Genomic DNA, 12,179 nt, shown 5'->3' with positions numbered 1-12,179 from the left:
ATTTTCTCCTCGCACCGAATTGGCTAGATTGGAAGAACAGGCACCTGTACGTGTTCTCGAAAAGTTTGGAGCAATCCAAATACCAGCAGCTGATGAAAGTGTACGATGGTCTGGACATTGCAACGTTCGCTTCGGAAATAAAACCACTCGACGATTGTCGTGAAAATTCAGTCGTCGTGTTCGACGACGCCATCCTGGAAAATCAAAATGAAATTCGCAACTTTTTCACGCAAGGTCGTCACAAAGGAATGGATTGTTTCTACCTAGCTCAAACATTTTCCAAAATTCCAAAACAGTTAGTACGCGACAACGCTAATTTCATATGTTTGTTTCGTCAAGATCACACCAACCTCAAGCACGCGTACGATGACTACGTAGGCGGAGACATGAACTACAATCAATTTTCGGAACGCTGCTGCTCTACTTGCTGGAACGGTGACGATTTCGGATTCGCGACGATCGATATGACGAGGAAACCCAACGACGGAAAATACAGAAACAAAATCAACGACTTTCTAAACGTTGCAACGTTGTGAGAAACGACGTATATAAATAACGTCATGACGAAACGAAAAATCGAAGACGAAAATCTCAAGTTGCGAAAATACCTCGCGAAACGCTTCAAAGGTTGGAAATCCGAGAATCGCGGATTCTACGAAGAGAAGAAACGTCAGGATCAACCTGTGATCGATGCCATCAGCGGCCTAGGTAAAGAAATTAAAAGTGTCACGGAACAAAATAAAAATTTGATTAATGAACTCGTACCGCTCGCAGCTAAAAGTTACGCCGTACCCACGCCTATTTCGAGCATTCCTTCGACGCCGTTCGAACTGAAGGATGCACCGGCACGACGTCGAGCCATAGGCAGCACGTCGTCTTCGGATAAAATCGAGTTGGGACCTTTGGCACGAGACTACCTGAGCACGGGGAAATTCGACAAGGATGAAGTGTTCGGATTGTATCCCAGCATGGAAACTAGCGAAGGCGGCGGTGTGGTGTGGAAGATTGGGAAATCGAAGGTGACCTTCGAAGGCAACGACATTAAAATTAATTTAGGCGACAAGGATAGTTGGAACAGGTATCCGGGCACGGTGGGACTGTGGGAACTCGTTGCCAAAAAGCAGCCGAAAGATTACACCGACGAAGATTACCAGAGTTACAAGGAAATTCTCATCATGACGGATGCCTTGTACCAGAACAACGACGCCTCGCAGAATAGGGTGAAATCGAGCAGCGGCGAGAAGTACAGGAATCTCATCAAACCGATTTGGAACCAGGTCAAAACAGGCAGCGGCGTCAAACGCTACAACACGTTACCCAAAGAATTCGTTTGGGTGGACGACGTGAGGAAGCTCGTGGACCGATTGTTGGTGATAGCCGGCGAAGAGAATGCAGGCAACCGTAATTTCTACAACGAGAAGGTTGGCATCGTGGACATGATCAGCACGAAACTTTCCAACTTCATCGTGAACGACGACAAGGGCATAGGTTACCTCATCAAAATCATCAACACGCTGCCTCCGAAATTTTGGAACGTGGCCGAAGGAAAGGGACTCGTGAACGACATCATCAACAAGTTACCTTTCGAGATGCATCTACCTGGCTACCAGTACTGCGGACCGGGTACCAAACTCGAGAAAAGATTGGAGAGAGGAGACAAGGGTGTGAATCCGTTGGACGCCGCATGCAAAGATCACGACATCGCCTACAACACCACGCAGACGGATCTGGACGCACGTCACGAAGCAGACAGAAAATTGGAGCACGCAGCTTTCGAAAGGTTCGTGAGCAGAGACGCATCGCTGGGTGAACGGGTCGCCGCACTGGGTACCACCATCGCCATGAACACGAAACAAAAATTGGGGTGGGGTATATAAATAACATACCGTAAAAAACTACACAAGAAAAAATCTCAGAATATATATATAAATAACATACCGTGAAAATAACACATAGAGCATCAACATGAAGCCCAAGGGTGTCGTGTACCAGATACCATACTCCAATCTTAAAAATCTAGGTGCTCTCGATGGGTTACTCACCAAGAAACAACGCGAGAAGAAACGTTCTTGCTTGTCGAAAGGACACGGAATGAAATTGCTGCTCAGTACACCTCAATTGAAAAGATTGCAGCGTTCGCGGAAACAGCAAAAGATCGGAGGTTTCATATTCAGCATCCCGGCCATCCTGGCAGCATTGGGGGCCGTTGGAAGTTTAGCCGGCGGAAGTGCCGCCATCGCGAAAACCGTCATCGACTCGAAGAAGAACAAGGCCGAGTTGGAAGAACAGAAACGTCACAACCTGGCCATGGAGAAAAAAAGAGGCAAGGGCGTGATGAGAAAGTTTAAAAAAAAGAAACAGAAGCACTCACCAACCGAGACATTGAATCTCTGATCGAACCGTTACAAATCAAACACTTCAGAGGAGTTTTCATGTCCGACTCGTTACCTTCAAGCGTGAAAAGAAGAGAATGCGGAGTAGTCAACTTGGACGGTCAAGAAAATCCAGGCACGCATTGGATATGTTACCACAAAAACGATGATAAAGCATTCGTTTTCGATTCTTTCGGAGGTGTTCCACCTACAAATTTAATTTATTATCTGAAAACGAACAAAACCTCTATATACTACAACGACGAACGCATTCAAAATTTCGGAGACGTGAACTGCGGCCATCTCTGCCTCTCCGTGCTCGCGTTTCTCTCTAAAATAAATAACCCTACAATCGAGGATTTCCAGAAAGCATTGTGGAACCTCAAACAGCATCACTAGGATGGGCGTGTTCCATCTCACGAGCGAATCTTCAATCTTGAAACTCACGCTGCACGACGACATCGTCTATCCTAAATCCGTGGCTCTGCGTGCATTCTACAGCATGTACCTCATACCTAACGTTACGCAGCACAACAACAAAATTAGCGTCGGAAGCGAACACATCGTCGTCACGCCAGGCCAATACAATCTTTCCACTTTGCAAGCTCAGTTACCCAAAGGCACATACCTTTCTCAAAATTCGGTCACGCACAGAGTGGAAATCCTATCCGCGACGGAGACCGTGGACCTGGGCACCATGGGAGAACTTTTAGGTTTCGAGAACGACACAAAACTCGAAGCTGGCATCAAGCACACAGCAACCAACATTCCTAAATTCTTGGCCATAGAGACTCTGAACGTACACTGCAACGTGGCGGAAGGTATGATCACAAAATCCTCGGACGGATTATTAGGAAGTCACAAGCAGACGGGAATCATAGCCACTTTCAAACCAAGTTCCGAGTTCATGGAACCGATCATCTACACGCCCTCTTCGCCGATCTATTTTCCAGTATGCCGCAACCGCATAGACGACATAGAGTTGGTGGTGACGAACGAGAAAGGAGACGTGGTGGATTTCGCAGGTGCCACTACGACGGCCATCGTGGAGATCAACATATAATAAATAACCATACATGTAAAATGGAGCAAATCGAAAGTTACGAATTGCAATCTTTCCCTCCCAACCTTCGCACGTTCGCCAATCTGAACGAAGCGAACAGGGAGATCGAATACGACGTGGACGTAGGCGACGGGTTTATTCATCCTCACAGAGCGGACCTCTACCTTCAATTCGACGTGGTGAAGAAAGAAAGCGGAGACGCGTTTCCCGCAGCAGCAAACTTGATACTCGTGGACAACTTCGTGCCTCACCTGTTCTCGCAGGTGGAGGTGAGAAAACACAACACCGTCATCGACAGAATAGATTATCCAGGCATCACGTCGACGGCAGTGGGAACTTTGAAATTATCCAAAACGGATGCGGCGTACTATCAGGCGGGAGGATTCGAAGCCGGAACCAAAATATCGACGAAAAGTCACACGGTGCTTTTTCCCATGCGTCTGCTGCCTGGTTTCTTCTCGGACTACAAGGAGATCATGTGGAAGGGAGGATTGCGCGTCACCTTTCGAAGAGCGGCCAAAGACAACGACGCACTAATGCGATACGCTACTTTGGGTCCGGACGGCACCACGCCGATAGCCAACACTTTACCCGAAGCAGCGAAATGCGTCATCCGGAGCATGGAATTGAGAATGCCGGTGGTGGAATACGAAACGAACTACGCCCTCAAGTACAAAGCGGAGATCTTGAAAAGTCCGCAGGTGCCGATTCACTTTCACGGTTACCAGTGCGTGCAGAAGATGGCGTCGGGAAGTCACATGGAATTCGATGTGACGACGCAGTTCAACAACATACAGTTCGACATGCCAGATTTCGTCGTAGTGCTTTTTCAGACCGGGCGCGATAACGATCAGGAAAAAGATTCCAGCAAGTTCGACGACTGCAAGATCAAGAACGTTTATCTGAAGAACGGTAGGAACGAAGTGTTCCCGCGCGAGAATTACAACCTCGACATGACCAAAGACGATTACCTCAAACTTTACGAAGCTTACACGGCTTACAAACGCGTGACCGAGGGAAGCGTGGACATGTACTACACGCCCAGCGAATTCAAAGCACGCAGGCCGATGTTCGTCATCAATACCACAAAAAGAAAGCAGGTGGTGGTCAACGATCGAACCAACATCAAGATCGTCTGCGAGTTCCACGACGCGCTGCCTGCCGATACTCTGTGCAGCGTCATCCTGATTGCAGAGAAGTCTTTCGCGTACGACGTGAAGAACGAGAGGGTGACGGAGCAGTTTTAAAAAGTTCGTAAGAAAAATAAAAGATAGGTTAAGTTATATCACGTAAGATCGTGGCATTCGTACCAGGTGTGAGTGGGAAAAAATTAGATGCGGTGAAAATTGCATCGTCAAACGCTATAAAATCAACAAAAAAAAAAATCGTCAAAATATGCTACCACTGAGGTTAAATGCATAAAAAAAAGCTCGCCAGCTCCTTGCTTTAGGTTAGGTTAGACCAAGAAAAAAAACCTTGGTGATTTTTTTTGAGTAAGGTGTTGGCAACACTGCAAGAAAATGAGGCTTATGCCTTACAAGAGCAAACCATTAAGGCGAGCCTCACCGAGTCTCACTCCGAGCCCCATTTTCGGTTGGTGAACTGTCTTTATGGTCCTACTCTAAAGTAGGTCAAAACACGTAGAGGCTCTCATGTAGTTTAGCACGAATAAAAAAAATAGATGGGTTAAGTCATACCACGTAAGATCGCTCTCGTGTAGTTCAGCACAAATAAAAAAAATAGATGGGGTTAAGTCATACCACGTAAGATCGCTCTCGTGTAGTTTAGCACGAATAAAAAAATAGATGGGGTTAAGTCATACCACGTAAGATCGCTCTCCTGTAGTTTAGCACGAATAAAAAAAATAGATGGGGTTAAGTCATACCACGTAAGATCGCTCTCGTGTAGTTTAGCACGAATAAAAAAATAGATGGGGTTAAGTCATACCACGTAAGATCGTGGCATACCTACCAAGTATGAGTGGAAAAAAAAATGAGTATAGTGAAAATTTGTACTAAAACATCGCTAAACGCTAAAACATCGACAAAAAAATTGTCAAAATATGTCAAAAACTGATATTCCATTCATAAAAAAGGGCATACCTACAAAGTATTATTTTGAACCGGCCCAATTACACTACTACGGCGCAATAGAAAAGATGGAGGGGTAAAATCATATTTTCCCGGGGCAATCATGTTTATTATTCCGTTACATACGACACAAAAATGCATATTTTGGCTAAAAGAGCATTCATTCATTCATTTATTTTTGTCATTTTACTGGGGGCAGATAAGAGAGAGAGAGAGAGAGAGAGAGAAATTGTCGAACGAGAATAGGGGGGCGTTCCTGCCCCCCCTTATAGTGTGATCACTGCCTATAGCTATCATGGAGAAGAATGCACCAATTAATATGCTATTAAATAAAACAGATACTTTTAAAACTTTTAATCAAATTATTTGTGAACTATGATTTAAATTTAGAGAGAGCACATACCTGTTTAATTTAATTTGGATGAGTTAACTTCTGAAGCCTGCCATTTCCGAGCCTTCTTCCGGTGTAACTGTACTGCCCTTTAAGCCCTAGCTGCTGCGTTCAGGTGGCGGAACGAGCAGAATACTAATTGAAACAAATATGTGACAAATATATATACACAAAAAACAACGTGTTGAAGCTATTGACGGCGCCAAAGAAAAGACAGAAGAGAAATGTGGAAAGTGCAGGGATATTTTACGGGAAGCAGTCACGTTTATTACACCCTTACATTTACATACAATATTAAAAAGTTCTGCTTTTAGATCTCACACAATGCCTTTTACACAAAAATGGGCAATCCCGCATTGTTTATATCAATCAAGTTGTGATATTTTAGATTTCTTCCGTTAGTTTTCACAGCTTTTCATAGCATTTAGGCATGATTTCAGTTGGCAAGAACAAAAGAATCTTATTTCAAAACATAGAGCAAAAAGAAATCCCTTACATTGGAAGCCTGGAGAGAACAAAACAGGGGTTCCTTCGTAACACGATTTCTTGAAAACTATTTTACACATTTGAATCAACTTTGTGATAAATTGATTAGAAAGGATGAATCTTAGCAGTAAAAGTTGTAACTTTTCCCCTGCTACTATATTTTAGAAGATATTCGTTGTCAAATATCTCAATATTTGCATAAGGAACCAGCCTTTTCCGTGCCGAGCGTTTCCACGATGACGTAATGTATCCACGGACAACTGCGCATACGATCTGCGCCGCCGAACGAGCACCCCCTGGCTTAGTATATGGTTGTGAACAGTAGTTTAGAAAAGGAAATTAGCATTATAAGCACTATTATGCATAAACTATTAATCAAGACCTATATCGTTTCTGGGTATATTTTTTTGACACTTGAGCGTATTTGGACTATATCTTAAAACTTAAGAGGCGAGTACTGCAGTTTATATATATATATCTAGACACACACACACACAACAGACTGAAAGATACAGTGGCTAGATTTCAAAGTTTATGATTAGCCTATACTGATTATACGTAAATCCAATGTACGCATTTTTGTATTCTCGTTTCTCTAGACTCTGTTGAAATGGAAATTTGTGACAATATCTGGTCTAATAGATGTTGCTACTGCATATTATAAATATGCCGACCTGCGCGCTACGACGTCAAGGGAACAGGGTTCGAATCCCGACATGGGTGTTCTTTGTCCCTTCATCAATGTCATCATACCATCCTTAAGGTCGCCATTAGCCAAAAGTGGAGGGAAAGTGACGTGAAATAACTTAATTCAATCTCAAGCGTATAATATAAGTTATATTCTCAGTATTAAATAAAGTAAACTATATGATATGATATGATATTTATTGATATTGATACAAGCCTACAATACACCCCATTGATCATACATTTAGAAACATTTATAAACAGAAACATTTAGAAAGAATATATATATATATATAGGCTATATATACGTATGTACATGCAAAAAAGGCAATTTGGCTCTCTTCTAACATTTGTTCATTATCACTACCTTCACAACACTGCACTACACGCTCCACCTATACCTGAGCCACTGCTGTTCCATACCCTTCACTTTCACTGACTCCTTGCAGCATTTTCTCTGCGCTCCCTCCAAACTGCATGTAAATAGGAGCCCAGGTCTTTGATGTTTGCATCCGTTATATCACTCCTCTCCTCCCTACATACAGCCTGGATTGTCTGCTCAATGATGTCCCTTGCATTGTCCTCCCATTTGCGTTGTCTGAGGAGCGTGAGCCCTCGTCTCCTGTTCGCCGCATAACGTGCAGATGGCACGACCGTCCGGCCCCTTGTAAGTTAATGCAATCCTTTGAATAGTGAAGAAAAGGCGGATTAATTGCATTCTATTAGAAATATTTTATTGCATTAACTTTTTTCTGTGCCCTAGTAATTGCACTTAATGTAATCTCCTGGTATACCTCTGGTCCAGACGATATATCGCGATGTTGAAAAAAAATTCCGAAATCGTCCATCCCTAGTTTATGCTTATGAATGAATTTTATTCCAACGGAACGTATACAATTATTTTGTCAAAACATGGACTGGTTTATGACGATTAAGATCTGTCAAATTTCATTATCTCATGCTGGCATGTCCTTTGGCGAAACGGGAAGTATATGGAGTAGTGGTAACGTCATCGCCTTGTAATGAAGTGTCACGGGTTCGATTGTGGAGGCACTATTTAAACTGTAGCTCCAGTCCCGATTAGCCTTTCCGTACATAAAGTGGACTTAAACAAACATAACATTCACAACCCCTATTTGTTGATTCTGCGGCGGTACAACTCCACGCACTTTCAAGGTAATTTTGGTCGTTGTATTAATAGTTTACCCTTCTGATTTATAGAAGCCATTTATGCGTGAAAGAAGGCCGCCTGTTACCGAATCCTGAGGACTGCACCTCCTACTTTGTGTGTCTGAGAGAGACTTCCAGCAAACGTCTGGTGCTGGTGTCAAAGAACTGTCGGCAAGGCTATGTCTACGCGGCGGAGCTTGGAGCTTGTGTTTGGGAGAACACGGTAAGCAGATTTCAGCATACCATGTCAAAATGAACACTCGCTCTCAGTGAGGTAGAAGTGACGAGTATTGAATAGGCCAATAGGGCTTAGAGCGGCGAAAACTGGAAGTCGAGCGTGTTTTGTTGAGGTAAACTGATTGCGAATATTTCCGACACTTCAGGCGAGGTTGAAAAGCGACTAATTGATGACAATAATATTTGACGTCCTATTTAAATATTATGAAACATAGCTCAGTACAAATTCACTATTTTGTTTATTATTTCCGAAGATATGTTCTGCAGTTTACCCAATTTACTTTACAATTAAAGACCCTTCTTGTTTTCGGAAGCACTTTACCTCTTCATAGACTAGAACGAAACCCCCCAGGGTTGGTAGACAGTCATTACGAAAAAAAAACATTTTCTTATTTATTCTCGTAGAGCATGTACGCGATTCAATCACACATTTAATACAACCTTATGCTCACTAAAAACTTATCATAATTCATAATCCAATTAACCAAATTTCACCAGAACTTTCAAACGAAGCTCTTTAACCAGATTGGTACATGCAGGTAGCTCTCTTTCCACACTGACTACATCGATTGGCTTATAGAAATATCTTGCGTGATTCCTCCTCACCTCGATTCTTCGGTGTTTATTTTCGATTTAATTTATTAATATTAACGAAATTAATCTACGCTGTTAATGCAAAGTAAAATAAGTTTAAATATTTTATTATTATCATTATTAGGAAACATTTCCTCTTACATTTTCTATATCTAGTTATTTGTTACTAAAATTGGCGACAAAGTTTTCTGTTTTAGTAACTAGGTCCAATATTGGTCCTAAATGCTGATACATAGTTGCCATCTGAGCTCTTTTCATTCTAGAATCATGAAATAGTCCATGGCGCTTTTGTATTAAATCAACGACGGAGTTGTATCTCAAAAATCTAAACTGTAGCTAATGTGTATCTCATGGTTTACAGGTTGAAACTCGGTGTTCGAAACATGATGCACTGGACAATAACCCACAGCCGAACCTGATCGACACAAAGTACTTCTCACCTGTCCCGAACAATGGTATTGAGTTCGAGTCCTGCCGGAAATCTGGTGCAGGCTGTGACGGTTGTTCCATGCCGATTTTTTGCGACACCCGCCCAGATGGTACCTTACACCTGGTCAACAGCAGCGAGTGTTCTGAGGGATTGTACTGCGATTCCGGAACGGGAGAGTGTAAAGTGGATGTTCCTGGATGCAACAGTGTGAGGATTCAGTTCAAGTGCGCAGACGCGGGCCACTTCCCCGATCCTCACTCGTGCAGTGTGTATCACATGTGTATCCCGACCGCCGTTCCGGGGAGGTTTGTGCAACAGGACTTTTCCTGCAGGAATAGCGGATTTTCTTCCGTCACTGCAACCTGCAGGTACCCGCTATCGTCTCCCAAGTGCCAGGAAGTACTTCGGCTACCGTGTCCTTACGAGGGGTACAGCGGTGTGTATCCTGGAGACTGCAATATATACTACACGTGCGTTCGTAGCGATCTAGGGTTCGACGTCTTGACGCCGTTGCTGAAAAGATGCCCTGCAGGTTCCGTGTTCGAGTCCCGACTGCGGGCTTGCATCGCGAGGACCCTGACGACCTCTTGTCCCGCATCCAATGTGTTTCCGATGTCAAGAGCTCGCTGCGAGCAGCCCGGATTTACACGAGACCGTTTCGACTGCTCCAGATTCTTCTCTTGCCTTCCGGTGCCCGGAAACTCCGGGAACCTTAAAGGACAGGTCCTGAACTGTCCGAACGGGCTTCACTTCAACACCTTCACGAACCTTTGCGAGGAATCGACAGGGAGTAAGGAATGCGAGATCAACCCAGGAGAGTCCCTACCGATATGCTTCACTCCAGGAATCTTCCCTGACGTCCAGAACTGTAGGGCCTTCACAGTCTGCTCCTGCGAGGGGACTCTCTGCGTCCCCGAGCGTCACGTGTGTCCTCTGGGACACAGGTTCGAGTCCCGATTCGGCAAATGCGTTCCAGGTTCCTGCGACACTTCCCGAAGACCGGAGAAAGACTTCAAATGCACCTCAGCCGGGAAATTCCACAATCCCAGGAACTGCGGTGGATACTACTTCTGCGTTCCCGACGGGAGGGGAGGGTTCGTCATCTCCACCCATTTCTGCCCTCGCTACACCCTCTACAGCACCATACTTGGGTTCTGCATCCCACGCACCCATTATGCAAACTGTAATAAGAAAAACCTGTCTTAATCACTACTGTACGCAGATTTTTTCCAAAGGGGCTGCAATTGAAAAGGTGGATATTACATGAAGGGGGTGGATACACAGTGAAATATTTCATTTTACAAGTTGTTGAAAGACAAAAATGATAATCAGGTGTAATTTTACATTTACCACTGGCTTATCCCGCGTTATTTGCTGCTTTTATTTGAAAATTTTATTTTCTCAAAATTTCGAGATTGGGCTGCATCCCCATCAGCTCCTCTGCGTACGCCAGTTTTTTTAATATCTGTACCACGTTGTCAATAAAGTGTTACCAGATCAACCGCCACTTTAATTTCACGAGGCCCACAAAAAGTTTTCTGCAAAGGCAGTCGAAGTAAAAAAAAATAATTGTTTTCAATTGATACGGACGTATACTGTATATATATACACATTACACAGGTTGTCCAAAAAATAAGCGCCATAACTTCATAGTTTACGTGAACATAGGTCCTGGAAATGCTTGGTTTTCGAGTTATGGGCTTCCACAATATGCGCTAACGGGAATGTCTTCACACCCCACAGGTGGTCTATGACAAAATACATTAGAGGAAATGAAAAGAGAGAGAAGAGAAAGAATGAAAAATACAGCGAGAGACAGGGGAAGAAATAGAGGCACAGAGAAACAGGAATCCAATAGTAGGATGCTACTGATGCGAGTCCGAGATAACAGACAAGCAGATGAGACTCGGGTCTCGTTCGAGACATTTGTGTATGTGTGTGTGTGTGTGTGTGTGTGTGAGAGAGAGAGAGAGAGAGAGAGAGAGAGAGAGAGAGAGAGCAAAGGAGAGAAACAGAAAAGAGAGAAGTGGTAGTTATACAAACTATCGACACGAGAGAGAATAAACAATAAATAGTTTCGGAGTGAAACAGAGAAAGAGAAGCTCTACTCTACAAAATGAAAACGAAATTTCATCCACATTGGAAATAGATCAGCGAAATTTCATCAACATTGGAAACAGATCAACGAAATTTCATCAACATTCGAAATAGATCAACAAAATTTCATCAACATTGGAAACAGGTCAACGAAATTTCATCAACATTCGAAATAAGTCAATGAAATTTCGTCAACATTGGAAATAGATCAATGAAATTTCATCCACATTAGAAATAGGTGAAAGAAATTTCATCCACATTGGACATAGGTCAATGAAATTTCGTCAACACTGGAAATAGGTCAAATAAATTTCATCCACATTTGAAATAGGTCAAAGAAAATTCATCCACATTGAAAATAGGTCAAAGAAATTTCATCCACATTGGAAATAGATGAAAGAAATTTAATCAATATCGGAAATAACAAATAAGTCAAATAAATTTCATCAACATTGGAAATAGATCACCTAAAATTCATCAACATTGAAAATAGATCAAGAAATTTCATCAACATTGGGAATAGGGTAACGAATCATTAATTTATAGGTCAACAAAATTTCAT

General features: G+C 43.0%; 1 protein-coding gene across 1 annotated transcript in view; it reads left to right on the top strand.

The window, feature by feature from the left end:
• LOC145981363 (uncharacterized) overlaps window positions 1-10,965 on the top strand; it is a 31,349-nt gene extending 20,384 nt beyond the window's left edge. Inside the window, exons 3-4 of the mRNA XM_083114598.1 lie at window positions 8,311-8,482; window positions 9,452-10,965. Of these exons, the coding sequence (XP_082970724.1) occupies window positions 8,311-8,482; window positions 9,452-10,726 (1,447 nt within the window). The 3' untranslated portion in view covers window positions 10,727-10,965. The remainder of the gene's footprint in view (window positions 1-8,310; window positions 8,483-9,451) is intronic.
• Window positions 10,966-12,179: the final 1,214 nt, after the last annotated feature.

The sequence above is a fragment of the Lepisma saccharinum genome, chromosome 29 (assembly GCF_977018435.1).
Source record: "Lepisma saccharinum chromosome 29, izLepSacc3.1, whole genome shotgun sequence".
NCBI lineage: Eukaryota > Metazoa > Arthropoda > Insecta > Zygentoma > Lepismatidae > Lepisma > Lepisma saccharinum.
The sequence above is the reverse complement of the archived record's forward strand: the minus strand, read 5'-3'. Positions and strand labels throughout refer to the sequence as shown.